The sequence below is a fragment of the Strix uralensis genome, chromosome 5 (genome assembly GCF_047716275.1).
Source record: "Strix uralensis isolate ZFMK-TIS-50842 chromosome 5, bStrUra1, whole genome shotgun sequence".
NCBI classification, from domain to species: domain Eukaryota; kingdom Metazoa; phylum Chordata; class Aves; order Strigiformes; family Strigidae; genus Strix; species Strix uralensis.
In genome coordinates, this window is record NC_133976.1 from 40,896,366 (window position 1) to 40,915,748 (window position 19,383).

A 19,383-nucleotide genomic window follows, 5' to 3' on the forward strand; every position below is an offset into this window, starting at 1 on the left:
AAAATCTAACAAGTCCCTCAGTCTTCAGTACACATCCCCTCAGCAAATAGCTCTCAGTACAAAACAGAAGCTAATAAATCATTCTTCCTTTTAAATAAACAGAATTAACTTGTCCTAAACACTTCTGATGACAAATAAGGAATAAATGCGTTAGCAATAAGCATGTTACTGCCAAGCACCCTGAACCCACAAGAATGCTAATGGTTTTTAAGCATTGTGGAGAGTGGGAGGGGAAAAAATATATTTGTTAAAAAGGATGGTTCAGATCCTCGGGTGGTAGGCAGTGATGGAACTCCAGTGCGGTGTTAATTGGTACAGCTGCCTGGTGAAATGTCTCTAAAACAACAGGCAGTCAAGTTCAAGATGCACTGTTGTTTCAAATACCCATTGCATAACTCGGACAGTATTTGGTTTATTAAAGGCGGAGGGCAGAGAACTGGGGAGGTGAAGGGAACAATGGTGTCTTTCCACATGGGCACTAATCCAGCCAGAGGGCAACAGCAGAGCTCCCTTTCCCCCAACACGCTGAGGCTGCTGATGAATTTAATGTTCTCTGAAGACTGTCTCACTTGAAATCAAACTCACTTATGACCTTTTCTCCAAGCTGCAGGACAGTAAAATCCATAATGCAAAGGCAGTCAAACAGAAGACGAGGATGTGATTTTTTTTTAAAATGAACGGTTTATTCATGAACTATTTATAAAAATGTGTAAAATATGTTCAATATATTTGATTTGTTGACTGTAGCTAAAAATACAAAAATATACTTAATGAATGCATAAATTAAATTGACAATAGTAGCACAATTCTGTGTTCACCCAGTGTTTGTTAGGAACACAAATTTAAGTAATTATATAGCATATGAGAATGGAATATGTGCTGAAGATGTTTTTCAGATGCTTTACTCCAGGCCCTGGCAAAGAATTTATGGCTAGCCACATTTCAAAATTGTGGGTTTTTTTCACTATAACATACTGCCCTGCTGTAGAGCAATATATATTTAGCTACTTGACGTTACTTACAGTATTTTTTAGCTTTCAAATAAACCAAGAAACAACCAAACCATCATGCATATCAATCTGCCAGCATCATTGACACTGTATGTGCCCAAATTCCACAGCATTTGCTAAATTTAGCTAGTCCCTAGTCTCCAGTATTTCCTGCCAGCCTTAACAACTAAATCCTGGTCTGAACTAGCTGTTGATCTGCAAGGTCACTGATAACAGACCAGTTTGCTTTGGCCATAGTGGTGCTACCAACAGGTCAAGAGTTTGACTTTGTCAGCCTGAGAGGGATGGTCGAGGGCATGGAGTTACACAGCAAACTGCCTGAGTACTGGGGTGCACACTCAGCTTCTCTTCAAAGTTGCAGCCTCCTGGGACTACAGGTCCCAGGGCTCACAGTTCCAGAGCCTGAATGTCTGTGGCAGGGCCATCAGGGGAGTGGTGGTCGTTCTGTATTGCATTTTAATCACACAAACTGCATGTCTGAAGTACTGAATGAAATCTGAATAAATGTAAGCACCTGCCACGCCTCTCCTTGGTAGTGAAGCTGTGGCTACGGTAGGCTTTATATCTGAATGTCAGACGCATTTCTCCAATCTGTGGCCCTGGGAGGAGATGCTAATACAGTGATTAGATGGTTACTGCTCTCATACTGACTCCCAGGCTGAGGAGCACGGCCAAGTGCTCATGTAGTCCTATCTGTCTAGTATTTAACTTCTTGCTTTCAAAGTCAAAGTGTAAATAACCATATACAATACATAATAGAAACTTAAAGCTCACACATTTTCTTTTCTCTGTTCTACAACCGAAAGGAAATTCATAGTATATCATGGCATAAAATAATTTTTCTGGCAATTTCAGGCACGTATATAAGCTGTATAAATAACTATAGCAGCAGAGAAAAATGTATAAAGTTGCACTTTCATGACATCTTCACAGTATGCCTATTTCTCTCACCCACTTTTGTGTTCCATTAGTAACAAAAAATATCATTTATCAACTCCAACTATGCAAAATCTTTTTTCTTTTTTTTTTTTTTTTTTTTACAATCGGTAGTGGATCTTGTAATTGTATTGCACAGATTAAAAACATTTATTACAATTTTTTCATTATTAAATAACTTTCAATACAAAAATTTGAATTAACCTAAAAGCCCAACCCTGCAAGTGCTTCAGAAGTGGAATGGTATTCTTCAGGCAAGCATTCCAGTTGACTTTCATGAAAGTACTCAGGTAGCTTTGTGGACAATGCAGAGATTCACAGGACTGGGCTCCAAGTGTGCAAATCTTAGCTTATGGATCAGCGACAAGACTAACCTTGCTTTATAACATTATTATTGGGAAACATCAAGAAGGGAATTCTGAACATCATTCGTGGACATTCAAAAGAGAAACATCCTCTTATGTGGAGGGTGTCTTTTTCCTTAAGAGCTGTCTCTGTTCAGTACACAGGCTCCTTCAAGTCCATTCTTGTTACATTAACAATTTCCCATCAGTCCTGTTATTCAGCTTAGAGGCACAGTAAATGTAATTAATTATACTGATAAGTAGGTGTCTTAAAATGCTACATAGATACTTTTTACTTATTCTCAGTGGATTTACACTGGTTTCATGTGAGCAGAATTGGCTAGAAAGCAGAACCAGAGCAATAATGTGTATATACAGTCTCAGGTGTGACCTAGCTAGGCAGAGATGTAAAGCTGCTCAAGAGCATTGTGACAGAGTGTTTAAGGTCATCTGTCATGTTATTAAGTGATGAGGAGGAAGAGGTTTATGAACTGTGTTCATAATTAGCTGAGAGAAAAGATGAAAATAGCCGTCTGCTACGACATCACCATTTTGGGTGCACATTTGTGAACTCTGTAGGTGTGGAGGAGGGAGCTGAGAAACAATGTTAAAACAAAGAGCAGAACTATGCGTGTCTTTCTGAAAATGATGAACAACACACATACGTAGTGTACAATCAGACTTTTGCCTTCAGATCATATATTATTGAGCGAGTTCCATCTCCCTCAGCATAAAAAATGACACAGTGCTATAGAGTGTGAGATAATTTACAGGGTACATTTGGTATGTCTTCACAGTGTAATTGTACTGCTGGTAACTAACATGGTGATCTTCATTCCTCAGCTACTACTGCAAAAAGAAAGGACTAAATGCAGCGCACGTAACACAATGGCAATTTTCATGATGCCCTAAGTTCAGCTGCTATTAGCAGGGTCAATGATCGATCTAAAGCTGCTATGCTTGTTTGTCCTTGTTTGCTAACCTAGAGTCTACCTAGCAAAGGAAACAGAGAAAAAAGGGGCTGGAGAAAAATTGCACATTTCTCTGTGGTTTTGCTTAGAGTTTCCTCTGTGAAAATGGCTCCCACTATGATGCCAGTTCCCTTCTTCTTCAGATCCCACTAAGGGTGGTGAATCTTGAGGTTTGTGTGGGGCCAAAGAGGATGTACAAGAGGCATCTCATACAGAGATGCCTAAAAGGCTAACCAAGCTTACATGTTCTGAGCAGCTGTGAAAGCTGATATGAAGGGCAGATTCTGAGGCACACGAGGATATTTGGTCAAGAAAGGATGAGACTCCAGATGGAGTAGGAAGGAAAAGTGACTATCAGGCTGATTCCTTCTTTCTAAGAAAACCAGAGTGACATGGATGTGCATAGTCCTGCTGGTTCTGCTTTGGAACAATGTAAGAAAACTACGTCAGAGCTGCCTAGCAGATTTCTTCAGCCATCGTCAGGCAGGTGTTCCTATCACAAGGAGAGTCATGGTGAAATCACAGTAGTCTTGGCCCAGGGCCACAGCAGTTCCTCAGTTAGACACTTAGGTATATTGGCTGGTTCTCAGGAGGCCTTCAGAAGTATTTTTCTCTCCAAAATAAAAGTGAAATTTAGGCACTTGTGTCCAGCAGCAGTCTAAGTTTTCTCTAGGTAAAGTCTGGGTGAAAGAACTATCAAGCCCTTCCTTCTTTTTATGTTGAAGAACAACTGTGTACTGTCTCTATTTGTTTGAAGAGAATTTTATAAAGACAAAGAATAGCTGAACAGAGTCTTCAGTCCCTTGAATGAGAAGTCTCTTCGCAGAGGAGAGAGGATGTGCCTAATCTGCTTGGCTGGGCAGGATACCTGGTGAATGCTCTTTGATTGTGCTTCTTGCTAATCACTAAATGCTTTGAGTCATCTGATGATTAGCAGAGGCTGGCCAGCCTACATCCCCTGGCTTACTGATGAGCCTTTTTCTATTCCACCTGCCCTTGCGGAGGTGACATCAGGCAACACATAAGTGGAGGAGGACATGCTGGACCCATGCTTTCCCTTTGTGAAAGTGAGTAGCATTCGAAGGAGACCAACACTTGGGCCAAGGCATCTATGCTACAAGCAGCTTAAGGCTGAAGCCAATTGTGTAAACTGTAGGATATATACCTTTATATGTCTATATTTCAATATGTTTATAATCTCTCTACTTTTTTAGCTGTCACAATACAGCATTATTTTTAATAAGCTATGGTTGTTGCCAGATTTCACATCCTTACACGGCTGTTAACATGAATGTCTGAGGCATTTCCTTGAACACTTTTCTTACTGTAATTATACCCACATGAAAATGCACAGACGTGGGCTGTGGTATGATTCTGCTCTCTTAAACCAGTGTAAAGAAATCAGAATGTGACCTGTCTCCGCTCAAAGTGTGTGAGGGAGAAAGGTCTGGTAAGACTTCACGGCAGCATATGTTGTTTGATATTTTTCTACTATGTCACATTAGACTGAAATAGTTGCTTCTAGTGAGGTGGACCCTGTTTTGCTTGGCTGTTAATGAGTTCTGTAAAAGGTATGTCATTGTGTTATGGGTTATACCCATTTTCATCAGATCAAGAGCAGTAAGTTTAGTGTAAAGTAGCATTGTAATTCCTATACAGGACTACTGTTCCCTTGCTTAATAGTAGCTTATTTCATCTCACAAACACTGAACTAGTTAAAAAAAATGAGGTTCTCCTTATAGGATTTTTCCTGTGTGTTACATGCCAATGCTGCCCTAAACGCAGCAGTCCTGTTAGCCATACAATTTAAAATAGTTTATGTAGAACAGTTCATAAAAACTGTGATAAGAAAAAAATATTATCTGAAGCTTAATATTAACAATATAGAAAAAATACATATTTACATAATGCCAAAATACAATTATATACATTAATATCTATTACACTTAAATTATATATCTTTAAAAAAATCACCAGACCAATAAATTATACACAGTCTCAACAGAAAGGTCTGGCACCTTTCTAGTGCATGAAGTACATACATAAAAAAACCCCAAACAAAACCCCTAGTTAACAAATGTGGTCACAAAAGCAGATTTCTGTAACATTCTTAGTGCCTTGAATAAACAGCATCTGAAAGCAAGGAAAACTGCAATTAGAAAAAATAAAATAACCCAAGTGGCTTCATGTTCAACTCTGCCAGCTGACTACAGTGCTCTGAAATGTGGTTGTGTGGCAGCAGTGCTGGCTGGTGACAGCTAAAGAGCAGATCCCACCTCTGCTTTTGCTAGCATTCCCAACTTGTGGAACCCTGGTTATTTCAGCCCTTAACTGCTCTACCTGTTGATGACAACTCTGATTTCTACGGGCTAGATCAAGAAAACTAATTTGATCTCTCATCATATAATCTCAATTCCTAATGTTCAAATTTGAGGAGCTACCCAGATCCTGCTGTCTGACTCTGAAAACTTCTACAGCCCTTAGGAGTCAGCTCTACCAGGACACACAGGTCACCTCTGCTTACAACTTTACCAGACTGGTCCTCTGGCAATAAGAGCAGGAGGTGAAGGGCAGTGCTAGTGCCAGGTTTGCTACTCCTGCAATTCCTATTGCCAAGTGACTCAGTACAGGCTAGCAGAAAGAGCCTACAAGGATGGAGAGCTGGGGGAGAAAGAAAGAACACAGCCTTGGACACCTACACTATCCAGTCAAGGCAGATGGGAAGTCTAAGGCAAAGGAGGGTGATTCAGGACAGAAATTGAACTCCATGAATGACAGAAGAGCCCAGTCAATGGCCTCAGTGTGCTTAAAAGTGGATGGTGTAAACACTGGTGAGGTAAAGGAGGAAGCAAATATCAGGATAGTGAAGGGGTTCAGTCCCCCCAACAGCATAGGAATCATGAAGTGTGAGACAGGGAGAGCATGAAGGCAAGTTAGGAGCAGGAAGAGATGTTATAATGACTACTAATGGAGGAAATGAAGATGCAATTGCAAGAGTGACAAAAGCAGAGGAGTGAACAAATGAAAGTCCAGGAAGAGAACAAATATCGATGGCAAGGGATAGCACAATTTTCCCCCCCAATCACACTGTCAATAAGCTATTACATTTGAAAGAGCTTACAATTTGATAAACTTGCACTTACCTCTATGATACTCTGGATTCACATTTTCATATATTGGAAACAAGGGATTTTCTTGTTCACTGCGAAGTTTTCTGGCTCTTAACACATCTCTTACACATTGATGTAGATATACATATTGACACTGGAACAGAATTTTTTTCTAAGTCACTTCAGAGAATTTTATAATTTCATTTTCTGCATTGTGAAAAATCATTGCAGGCTAACTCCCTCACACAAAATCAAGGGTGATGTTAAAAATGAAAATATAATTCTAGATTTATTTTCCTTTTGACACTAGTAATATAGTAATTTTTTGTGATCACCTGTTTTTAGAAATGCTACCAGTAAAACACTACATAATAAGCTTCGATGGATCATGTAATGCATGAAAGCTCTATCAACTTCAAGGCATAATTTGACATGATGCTGTGTTGGCTAGCTACTACTTCTGAATGTTCTGGTATAAAGTACATGTAACAATTAATTTGTACATGAAAGCACACAGCAAAGACAAACAATTTCCTGATTTTTTGTTCTGAAATCTTTTCCACAGAATTTTATCATAATATATAAATACTTCATAGAACTTTGAGCATATGCATTTCCTCCCCCCACATCTTCTTTACTTATTTTTCACAAGAAATTCAGCTATTGCTCTATGCATTTTTCTCAGTGCTCTGGCTCTGGGGAAGTGAGTATGCCTGCTGTTATGCACATACGACTGCTGTCTCTGTGGAGCAGAATCCTGCACCCTACCCACCAATTCAGAGGAAAGCTGGCCAGGGCATGGAGACTTACTTTGGCAGAGACCATTTGGGACTGAAATGGTGGACAGCTTCTCTGCCCATGTTACAGCTGCTGTGCTGACCCCACTGCCTTTTGAGCTGATAGACACAGTTTTCTGTTACTCCCCTGCATGTCTTCAGCTGCAGTCTCCCGTCTTAAATAGCTTGCAGCCAAGTCTGACGCAGGGGCTGTTTTTTGTTGCTGCTGTTTTGCTGTGACTGCATAATGTCAACCAGGATGGTGCTGTGACCTTCGGCTGGAGCATCTCATTGCAAACAGTCCTATCTGCTGGCCTCTGCTCCCCAGTGGGATTTGGCTTCCACCACATCAACAGATGGGGATCTAGCTTTTATTTCAACCCCTGAACAGATTATGGAAGTCAAGACATGAATGATATCAACAGGATCTAGGGTCTTCACACACATCAAATGGAGTTTGTGGAGCAGATCTTTGCTTCCCCCTCTCCCCACCTCCTTTACTTTTTCTTAAAAGATGTGTAAGAATTACTTCATAATTCACTGCTCATTGCAAAATTTGAATCATCATAAAACTCCAGGATAAATTTACTTCATTTTCTTGCAGGAGGATGAGAGATTGCATTGCTTGTCCTCCAAGCTACCTTGATGAAAGGCAGTTCCCAATCAGAAACCATATACAGATGCAACTGACAGTTCAGATTAATAAGACTTGCTGAGAATACAGCAGCTCAGTGGCTGTGCCAGACACAGCTACATGGTCAGTCTACATGCATGTTACAGCTCAAGTGGGGTGAGTATGAGTATGCTGCAAAACCTTTCTGTCAACCTGTCTTGTGTCTGGGATGCTGATTGTGAAGGGGTGGGACTGGTTACAACAGGGATTTGGGTAAGACTTCAGCCACTGCTGGTTTGGGGCAGAAGTGCATGTAGTGCTAGTAGTGGGAAGGTGGGGTGCCCCTCACTATTGCTGTAGATGTTTTGCTTGGGTCTGGCTGCCTTTTGACTTAGATGTCATGTCAAGCTCATGCCAAAGGTGGGCTTTGTATCACACAACTTTAGTTGTCTATAAGCCTTGTATCAAATTTAGGCTCTTGAGGTAGTTGCCTCTTTTTTCCAACTAGGGAAAAAGACCCAGCCTCCTGAGATGCCTGTCTGCCTTTGCTGACTATGGCTGATAGAAATGTAGAAAGTGAAATATCTCTGTCTCTGAGGTTGCCCATACCAGGCTGAGAATCTGTCTCCCCTCCAACCGGAGGTCTGTGATTAAGATAGTTCCAGGAAATCTCTTGCATTCCCAGTTGAGGCTCTCTTTATACCCATGTGTGACTTTTACATCTATCAGGAAGTGCTGTCACTGATATTTTCATTTCCAAATTGCAGCACAGAGCTCCATTAGTATCAAGCTACAGGCAGACTCATCAAACTTGTTCTGATTCCTCTATTAACAGTTCACAGAGAAAATGTAAAGACTGCCTCCATAACTCGCCTTTATTAAATCAGCTCCTAAGTGTTTAGCTGCTATTAGTGTAGTGATTTTCTTGCAGTTATAGAAACTCAGAAAGAAATCCCTAACACGTACTTTTTCTACACTTTGAGAATAAATGTACTTGCTTTTGCATAGTATGTTAGGAGAATGCTGATCAACTTTCCAATACCATTAATGAAAATGACAGAGCAGCTCAATAAAAATGAACTGCAAAGCCACAAGGTCACAGTGCTTAGAGTTTTAAAATTATGTACATCTAATTTTCTTTGCCCTCCATTCCTTTTCCCTATTATGTTGACCTATCTGTCTGGTTTATGCTTGTCTTCCAAACCTATCCCTGAAGGACCTATCTCTGCTCAAAGCTCATTTACTGGGCACTGCACTAACACAACAACGTGCTGTTAAGTGTCTGCTGCATAACACTGCTGGGGTGATTGTGGGCCAGTTCCAACAGGAGAAATCTATAGGAAGCATAGCTACCATTTGTCATGGTTTGGACCCACTGTATGAGAGCCAATGGAAACAATGCTGAACTAGAAATTCTCACAGAGTTAAAATATATATATCTAGTATTATACAGCAGAGTAACTGTGAAGTGCTTTCAGAGCCTTTAAGATGAGCTGGTGTTGCTGTATTGTAGGCTATCCAAAACTCACCTCTGTTTGAACCATGTGAACCCGGTGAAGCCTTAGATCATGTACTGCTGAATAAATGTCGACAGTGTCCTTTGAATCCAGCTGCTGCAGAATTCGGTCCAGTGCAATGAATGTGCCAGTCCTGCCAACACCAGCACTGAAAAACAACCCAAAAGATTTAGAAGGATATGGATCAAAGCATTCACCATCTTCATGTGGTACTCTGGTAAAGTTCAGATCTCCAGGGTGAGAAGCTCACTGTTCAAATGGCATCTCTGGGACTTCAAACAGTGGCATATATAGTGGAATTTGTATACGAAGGAGGAAAGGATAGCAATGGTAGAGGTATTTCTGCTACTGTCCTGTGGCAGTGTACTCCCCCTGCCCCTCCTCTCCCCTGTATAAGCCATAACCACCAGTGGCGGTTGTGATGGCTGCATCCAGATTACTCTGGACTTTGAGGGATGGATGGCAACATGGTAGCCAAGGGCTGTCTGGAACCTTGCTGGTATGCAAATAATGACTGTAAGTCAATCATCTCACTCTATATAAAGCAGACAGCCCAGGGCCCACTGAGCTCTCCTGCACGGCAGCACACTGCACACCAGTATCTCTCCTTGAGCAGGGACACCTCTCAAGGTTACTCCTTGAGGTTGAGAGAGTCCTTGCTGCAACAGATTCTGTAAAGTTTAGCATGCTAAACTTTAAAATTTTAGCTAAGTGATATAAAGGATTGATTGTGCATACACAATCCCTTAGTCAAAAACCGCTGACCAAGTCTGGGACTAGGATTGGATCCAGCTGCACCTAGACTCCTCTCTGAGAAGGAGAGTGACCAAGTACATGTGCCTTGGGAATGCTGCTCAGACGTATCTGGAGACTTAAGCCTCATGTTCTCTATCTGGAGACTATCTCTCTGGCTCTGTGCCACGGACCTTTTGCTGCTACACATACCTGCAGTGCACAATAGTTGGTCCTGTATCTGGGGTCCTGTTGATATAATCCCTTACAGTTCTGACAAACTGGATCAGGGACTGGGTGGTCTCTGGCACACCATGATCTGGCCAGACAGTGTAGTGGAAGTGACGAATGAGTCTCGTTGAGTCAAGCTGCTCTTCCTATTGGGATACAAAAGTGTGGGTCATCAGAACAGATGAGAGGAGGGGACACAACATGCACCTTCAGAGCAAATCCTACAGCTGCCACCAGAGATGAACTGGGCATGATGCAACTGTGCTACAGCAGAAGAAATCTTCCTAATTTAGCCTTACAGGTGTTTTTAAGCCAATTAATTAAAAAAACCCGCAAACATACACTGCAGATTTTAAACTCTCGTATTGTCCATTCTGGGAGCACTGATTCAGACAGCATCTCAACGATCAGGTCTCCATAGTACAAGGAATCCTGGTCAAGGGGCCAGTAGTGATCACACTTCACCTGCAGGGACACAGAAAAAGGCAGACTGAGTGTCAGTAACAGCTATAAATAATGGCTCCAGCCAGCACTCACAGAAGCAGACTTCAGACCTCCTATGCCTGGGGATGAAGGAAGAAAGGCAGCATCTGAATTCAGAGAGAGATGCCACCCCCTGCCATGTCAGCTCAACAAACAGGGCCTGGGATGGGAATGGGCTAGGATGGGGCTGGGAAGTGGAAGTTCTCATCATAGATGTTTGTGATGGGGGGAATGGGAATCACTTCACTGACACCAACTCTTCTCAGTTCTGCTTGGATGAGAGCCAGGACTCCACTGCCTGCTTCCCCACCTCCTACTGAGGCATGACAGCGGGGTCCCACTCAGAGCCAGTGAGGTGCCAAAGGTGGCTGCCTGTCCTGCATCTGCTTTCGCCATCTCAAGAAAAAATGGTAAACTGAAAGGAACTATTCCCATATGTACCACTAGATGATCGTTACTTCAAGTTCGATCTAGTCTCTGTCTTACAAATGGTACAGAATGTGGTCATACTTGGGGAGGTGGATTGCTGAGACAGCTAAATAACCTACTTTCACTTGCACTCAGACTGTTAAGTGTGTGAGTGGTTTCTTTGCTTACTACATCAGGGTTTATGCATGAGAGAGAATTCCATGTATTTAATTTGCTCTCTAGAGCTTACATTTAAAGTAGTAGTTGATTGGAGTTGATGTGGTAAACAGGCATTTTTTGCTGGTGGTTGTCCTTCTGTATGCTTAAGGGGATTACTATTAGTACCAGTGAGCAAAGTCCTGGATTAGAGACCAGAAGCTCTGAGCTCTGTTTCTAACTCTAGCATTGACATGCTGCGTGATCTTGGGATGGTCACTGCACCACTTCACAGCCTTAATCTGTCTGCACTTTTTAGATTATGCCTCTTATCTCTTGCTGTATATCTCCTTGACTGAGGCCTTTGGCATTAGTGTGATGTAAATAACAAGCATAAACTTTTAAGAAATGTTAATCCAATCATTAATAATAAAGAACAATCACTGCTTACCCGGCCCTTCTCAAGACACTGGGTTACCATGACAATATTGTGAACATTTTGCTCCCATGCCATCTTCCAGAACTCATCTTTGGTGCCAGGCAAAGGGCCCTGAGTCGCTATGTATTCCCTGCGGAAATTACTGCCCTGCAAGTAAAAAGAACTCCATTAGTTTCCATAAAGGCAGAAAAAACCATCTTCTAGCAACCGAACAAGCCATGGGGTTGCAGACAGGGCTCTGCAGCAACAATGCCTTTGCTGGAACAATAGTTTTGAGAGCTAAATTGTTGCCTTGGACCTGCAAGCAGAAGGCTGGCTGGAACAGAGAGAAGGACGAGACTGCTGCAGTGTATCTAAATACTGTTCCTTTTGTGGCAGTCAAAGCTTTTCATTGTTCCATTGTGTTCAGCACAGTCTCAAGCAATTTTGGAACTACGAGGGGTTTTTGTTTTATTTACTGTTTTTAATAAATTAGCCGAATTCTGGATTGAAATCTGGGTTGCTAAAGCCACTGCTATTATCAATCACAACTCTTTGGCAAATAGCATTATTTTAATCTCAGCCAGTTTCACCATCCTGCAAGGTGCCAACACTGTCAGGATGAGCTACAGCTCCACAATAAGGATGCCACCTGCAGTGATAGCTACGGTTGTTGTGGACACTGTATAAAATCAGTGACCTTTAAAAATATGTCCTTGGCCAATTAGAGCTGCTATCTTACAGAACTATAGCAATTCAAGAAAGTGTCCTTAAGTGCTCAGTAAATCACTCACAGTTAATTTAATGGCAGTCAGACACAGCCTTTCAGCACACCCACAAAATGAGTTCTCAGTCTTTTAGCTCAAGTGAATAAATGAAGGGGGAGCCTTAAGCATCCAGCTTTATATTCCGTTTTAGATGAAGGACAAATTACCACTGGAGGGACGACTGTAAAATACCAGCCTTGAGTCACTTACTGGTATGTAGCTTGCATTAATGTAGTCTGAGCAAGGGTCATCATCTACATTGGAAAGCTTCACTCTTGATGTATCATCTAGGAAGAAATTGATTACAAGAGGCTTATGGCTAGGTCTTGATTTTCAGTCCCTCTCCCATTTACAGAAATGCATTTGTGAAAGGACTGTCAGCATTATTACAAGGATTTTATATGGAGGGCTAGTTTAGAGGGATAGCTGTCTACATTTGTACTGCCTTTTTCATCCACAAGTGGTGTGGAACGTTCCAAAGACTAGGAGATGGATGGGTGAGAAGGAAGCAGTGAATATCCCAAAATGCCTCTGCTGAGTTGCATACGATTTGTTATGGCAACAAGAGCCACAACAGCAGCCTCCTTTGATCCTGACAGCAGTGTGCTGTACTGGAGAGCAGTGCCCAGCGCTACCCTTGGAAGAGCGGTAGTGCTTCAGTGTACGGCACAGCTCCTGAGCTAACATGTGTGAGCAGGCCAAGTGTCTTCCCTAGGAACAGAACCCTTTGTAGAGAGGTAGAGAGTGTCTAAGCAACTGGGTCATTGATTTGTGAGATAATGCCATGTTGGATCTCAGTCAGGTGTTGTTTCTTGTACATCGCAGGCATGCTCCCCACCCCGGCATGGCAGGCAGAGTACTGGAGATACTGTGAGGCTGTGCTCCAAGCACGTACCACATCCAGCAACAGGGCAGCATGTGAAGCAGCGACTCATGTAGTGTTCCTCCTCTATGCACAGCATGTGTTACCTCCACAACTGCCAGATAGGAGGTCAAAGGGGGAAACTCTCAATGACAGGTTTTGCCTCAGGAGAACAGGGCTAATCTCACACGTGTGTCTTACCATGCAGAACCACACCAGCTCTACATTGTATAGTAGGTTTCCTGTGTCCTCTGAAGAAGAAAGATTTGCCAAGGCTGTCAAAAAGCATGGAATGGATGATACCCCATATGTAAACAACCCTACTGTTATTTCTACTATCCTTGTTATCAGCAGTGACTGAATGTACCTAAAAGCTGGGCCTTTTTCTCTCTAGACTGAATACTAGTCATTGCACCTCTAGTGTAAAATGAAATTACTGGTCTGTGTGAAGCCATTCAGGGCCATACATCATCTGCCTCCAAGCACCAGAACCTGAGCTGGCAGAGGTACTTCATCTCTGACAGGAAGGAGGGATGGGATTGGCTGCACTCACTTTTCCACTAGGCTTGCTGGAAAAAGAGAAAAATAGGTGATGTGATGTAATATTACACAACCAAACCTAAAACTCACAGGGCAATATATTATTGTATCGATTTTTCCCTCTGTTCTCTGGCAGAAGTGCTATGTCACATGTCTGGTTTCGACCCACATCTTTCAAGTCCTGCAAAAAAAAGAAGGAATAAAATGTGAGGTGAAAATAATTAAAGGACATGACAGCACAGGAGGACACAGTGCTTATCAGCTCTCAAAGGCCATGGACAGAGAGTGGGTGGTTTTTTAAAAAAAACCAAACTGAAATTAAATAGCTAATCACACTGGTTTAAAGCAACATGGCTGGCAGTTGCTTTCCATGCTTTATCACACAGATGTGCCACACAAATGAATGCTCCTGACCTCAGCCAGATAGGTATCAGGCAGAGGCTGCCAACCAGAAGATGCTACGCCAAATAAAGAGCTGGTTTCTGTCCTAGGACAAGTGGCGTTCAGTGAGACTTCCAAACTTATTTGGATTTGTGTGAATAACAAATAAATGCAGGCCTTTCTAATGCATTAACCTACTGATTCAGCCAGCCCGCCCCTTCATAAAGCAAGTCCTTTGCCTAGGTTAGGATCCCACCTCATACTCCTTGGACAGGAGGTAGTTGGAGTCTGCTTGAAGTTTGGTGAAGTGTGCTTCAAAATGACTGACTTTGATCGGACTAGAATATTCAACAGGAGGAAGAAAAGCACAGGATGAATCACAGTCATAACTTATCCAGTTGGTTATCAAGAAGCTTTTTTAGGAATTAGCTTTTTCTTTTTACCTGGAAGTTTTCCGGTTCCTAGAAATAATTTCAAAAGAAAAAGAAACACTTCATCAGTGAGTGACCAGATGGGACTGTTCATCCATGATGCCACGTTAAAATACTGCTCTTAGAAACAAAACTTTTGATGTTACCCTTTTTGCCCCAAGTTCAGATGGACTGACAGTGGCCTGTCCCTGCGAATGCTCAGCCTTGCTGTAGGTCTTTCGTGGCCATTGCTGGAATAAAAAGGAAGGTATTCTGTTTTACCATTATATTCTAATACTGGTAAGAGCTGCCAATAACATAACTTACATTGGAAAAAAGTTGGCAAGTTGGAGCAAAGGAATTTAAGAAAGTCTGGTCTGATTTGTGGCTCTGATCGTGTGATGTTGCTCTTAGCTGTGGTGCAGAGTTTTCTTGTATTTTAGTCTGGTAATAGTGATGTGGAGTGTATGCACGTGCACAAGCAGTAAGACTTTCTTCTTGCTCTGAAACACTCACAACCCAGCCTACCATTGAGGAGGGTGTCCTATGCTAAGACTGACCCTAAATTGGTTGATTCTCTACGTGCAGAGAGGAACTTGTAGGTAGATTTTCAGAGCTGTAAAAGGTCTACAGCTTCCAGCACATCCACTCTGCAGACCAGGCCTCTAGGAGATGCCTGGGTTCACAGCGGGAGCAAGTGGCAGCACCACAGTAGGCTTTGAGAAAGCTGCAGAAGTGGTACTGACTCCATACAGTTAGTGTTGCCTTTCATCCCTTCACTGCCATCTTTACCTTCAACACACCTCCCTTAGAGAACACTTAATGTATAACGAGGGAAAACCATACCTGTATACTTGCAGTCCTGTTTGGTATGTAACTCACAACAAGAAACCACACTCTATCTGAAGTTTATCTACACTAAAAAAATGCAACGAGATGTGCAAGGTGGAAAACACATCAATCTGCACTCCACAGTCTGCTCTATATGTCACTATGTACTGAGATGATTAGGAGCACACAAGTCTATACGTGCAAAAGCAGGCTTTATTTATTATTGCTAATGATTCATGCCTCTGTTTTTTGGATGGCATATAGAGCAATACACTGAATTTGTTCACAGAGCATAAGAATAGTATTGCTAAAGGGTAAATCCATGCCAGCTAAAAGCTATGACTAGTCAGAAAACAGGTTTTTTTCAATGTGAAATTATGGCATCCGAAAAGCAAATTCACAACACAATAGACCTAATCTTGTATCAGTAAAAGAACTGAATTTCAGATTTTCAGACTTTCCCGTGCAATGGAAACGTTGAATTTTCTATATTTCAGAAACCACAATGAATTTCACATCAGTAATGTCATATCTCTTTCAGTCATGCAAAATGGTTTAAATGGATAAGGCTTTTTTCAAAGTTGAGATATAGTATTTGACTTTTTAAAAAACATATTTAAAATTCACTATTTCAGATGCATCTATAATGTGAAATACACAACTATAATTGACAAAAAAAAAGTAGTTAAGTTTGGACACTGAGATAATGCCACACCTTAAGATTTTGGAACTGAAATGATAAACTCTGAATTAACAGTTTCAAGAGCTTCCCATCTACAATGCAGATGAAATTAATTTGAAACATTTCATTTTTGACAAAAGACAATCAGTTTGAATGATAAACCAGTTTTTCAGAAATATTCAGACTCCTACTGAAAATTAAAAGTTACAAAGATCCTCTATGAGATAATTCTGACTAATGTCAATAGTTATTTGAATCGAGAATATATAGAATTCTTAATATGTAATTCATTAGTTCTATACTCAGTGTGTACAGATGTTGGGGCACATAGATGTTATCTGTGGAATAGTTCAGTGCATTCCTCCAATTTTACAGTTACACTTTAAATACTGTATTGCTTAAATGAATATAATTTGACTTGACTTCAATAACAGAGACTGATAAAAGGACTCAACTTACCTAACTTTTTGTCTGCAGACAAATAAAGCAGTAACAGCCACTAACATCACAATCAGAAACAAGCCAGCACTCACACCTTCAATAACTCCAAACAGAGGCTCTAGAAACAAAACAGTGTATTTATATATCTTGAGGAAAAGATATGAAGAATCAAAAAATCAATAACTCTCAGGGGATATGTTATTTTCAGCTAAAGAAAATGGTTAAATACAAGGAAATGTAAGGCATTTAAACACTCAGCTAAAAACTGGCTTCCATTTTCTGTCCTTATTTTTTCCAAACATTACACAAAATCTTTCCCTCCCAACCACAGTAAAAGAAACCACAGTCCCATTATATGGGAGTATGGTTCTCTTGCACTTTGAAGCTTTCTTGGTGATAGCTTCACTGAGTGTCCACCCTTTCCTCTACTGTCAGCAGCTCCATCCAGCAGTCCTCTGAATTTTCAAAGTAAGGATGGATAAGCCATGGTTCCAGCCTCATTTCAGAGCAACCTTCAGAACATGCACAACAATCCGGTTTTGTTCCACTCCTTGCAAACAGTTCTAGACACATGAGTGTTCTGAGGCACAATATATAATCACATGCTACAGTCATTGAAAAACAAGCCTGAAACTAACCTGCCTCTGTAGTGATCGGTAAAGAGAAGAAGGTGTCTGCAAAGAGCGGTGTAGGGAGTTCCCTCGGGTCTTCACTGAAGAGCTGGGTAAAAGCCCGTATGCTGATCCTAAAAGACCAGTACTATTATATTTACAGCTCATCAGATGTTCAGAACCAACAGCAGAAAAATAAGAACTCATTTGCCTCTTAGAAATAATTAAAACCTTTCCACTGAACATCAATGGTTCTTAATGCAGGCACCTGAGTTAAATACCATAGCTGGGCGAGCCCAGCTAGTATGGGTGGAGGGCCCCGAGGTACCCTGGCAGAGGTAACAGATGGGGCTCTGGCTGCTGGCACACACAGCCTGACCGTGCCGGAAGGCAGGACTAGCAGAAGCTGTAGGGAGGAAGAGTACTGAGAAATGCTCCTCAGTGGGAACGTGTTTTCCCTTCACGTGTCTGGGCAGGGCTGTGATAATGGAGAAATGTTACAGTCCTGGTAACATGGGTATTTCCTGGACTGAATTTTTGGGAAATGTGTCCTAATGAGAGCAGACTGTGGTAGGGTAACACTGTCTTGATGATGATGAAGAAGCTGAGAGGCATGATGTGCACTGCCTGGCACACGCCTTCTGTCCATGTGGCTGTCCAGTGAGCAGACCTCTTGGGAGAGTGTTTGCCTGCGGGAGGGGCGTGACTGAGTTGCACTGGAGACATTTGGTCTCACATCCTGGGTAACTGCAGAGCCTGGTCTTGGCAGTTGCCCTCTTCTACACCTTACAGCTAACCTGGGCCTAGCTCTGGAGCCTGGGGATGGTGCCACACGTTAGAATAACCTCCACGTTTTTCTAGCTTGTTCCAAAGGACTGATGTAGGGTAGTGGTGCCAAACAGACTTGAGTGAAGCATCTTTGCCTTCTCCTGTTAAGTACTCTTTTGACTTAGCTGATGGTCTCAATTCTTTCCAAAGAAAGATTTAGCAGATATAGGAGAGCTCCCCATCAAGTTGAGGGAAGTAAATAAACATATTAACTGCACAGAGTTTTGTGCATAATTAATCACAGCATTCCCATGCTAGTGAAGGACTGGTTCATACCTGTGGAATGGGGGCATGGGTAAAGCTTTTATAAATTCAGTGAAACACAAAGAACATCGTATAACTCAAGTTATTAATCTACAGAAGCTCAAGTGTATCAGGCATCCATACAGCTCCAGCCTAATGTGACAGAGCACAACTACCAACATATGGCTAACCTATAAGCAGTCCGAGGCTTTAGAGGTCCATCGCAGAATTTTTGATGATCTGGATCACACCTTCCTCCCAGATTTTCCATTTCTCCTCCAAGCTTGATGTCAAAGCTTTTATAGTCACTGTCAGGGTTTTCAGCACATCTACTGGCAAAGTAATTTGTCTGGTAGATGCGTATAGAGTCATTGTGTTTGTACTCCAGGTAGGAAGGTAATGGGTGCTGCTCATCAGGCTTTGGTCCTTCACTACCTACATCATGAGCACAGAAAGACAGAAGGTTTATATACCACAGTCATTAATGTGATGCAGTTTATAGGCTCAAGCTGTTGACAGACATATTCTTATCCAACTTCCTAGCATTTCTTGGAGGCTGCACAGGCTACCTTGTGGATACAAAGCTAAAGTGTTTAGGGTACCTTGTTTCTAGTATTAACCTTGCTGTTATTTTTCTGGGGAACTTCAGACAGATTTCCTTACAAGACCTCAGTGTAACTTTTCCAGATACAATGCTGCAATAGGCATGCACAGGTCGAATTCAATGCTATGACATTTTTTCCTGTGCTGTTGGTAGGAATGTCTGTGATCCAGAGTCCTGAATCATACCATCAACTATTTCAAAAAGCAAGTAAAAAAACCCCCCACACTACCAACTCTACTGCATAGAGAGAAAAGTTGCGATAGGAAATGACAGGAGTCCTCTGAGTGGAAACCTACAATAATGTGTAAAAGACTCAGGTAGGCAAAATCATGGCAATGAGTAGTCAGTTTCTCAAGGAGCTTTATAGTCTGCACAAACATGACAGAGTAGACAGTGGAAATACTATCTATGTTTTTTTTCCCTAAGGGCTGATGGACAGAGAGATTAAGAAACTTTCTCAAGGGTCACAAAATACATT

General features: G+C 41.7%; 1 protein-coding gene across 3 annotated transcripts in view; it reads right to left on the minus strand.

Annotated features, from left to right (window-relative positions):
• Positions 1–658: 658 nt before the first annotated feature.
• Positions 659–19,383, minus strand: part of PTPRB (protein tyrosine phosphatase receptor type B) — a 66,368-nt gene continuing 47,643 nt past the window's right edge. For all 3 annotated transcript variants that reach the window (XM_074870569.1, XM_074870568.1, XM_074870570.1), the window contains 14 exons: positions 18,493–18,736; positions 17,258–17,364; positions 16,638–16,737; positions 14,833–14,916; positions 14,699–14,716; positions 14,512–14,593; positions 13,965–14,055; positions 12,683–12,759; positions 11,739–11,873; positions 10,583–10,705; positions 10,223–10,386; positions 9,290–9,425; positions 6,405–6,525; positions 659–5,394 (listed from right to left, as the gene is read on the minus strand). In XM_074870569.1, the coding sequence (XP_074726670.1) occupies positions 5,372–5,394; positions 6,405–6,525; positions 9,290–9,425; positions 10,223–10,386; positions 10,583–10,705; positions 11,739–11,873; positions 12,683–12,759; positions 13,965–14,055; positions 14,512–14,593; positions 14,699–14,716; positions 14,833–14,916; positions 16,638–16,737; positions 17,258–17,364; positions 18,493–18,736 (1,505 nt within the window). In that variant the 3' untranslated portion in view covers positions 659–5,371. The remainder of the gene's footprint in view (positions 5,395–6,404; positions 6,526–9,289; positions 9,426–10,222; positions 10,387–10,582; positions 10,706–11,738; positions 11,874–12,682; positions 12,760–13,964; positions 14,056–14,511; positions 14,594–14,698; positions 14,717–14,832; positions 14,917–16,637; positions 16,738–17,257; positions 17,365–18,492; positions 18,737–19,383) is intronic.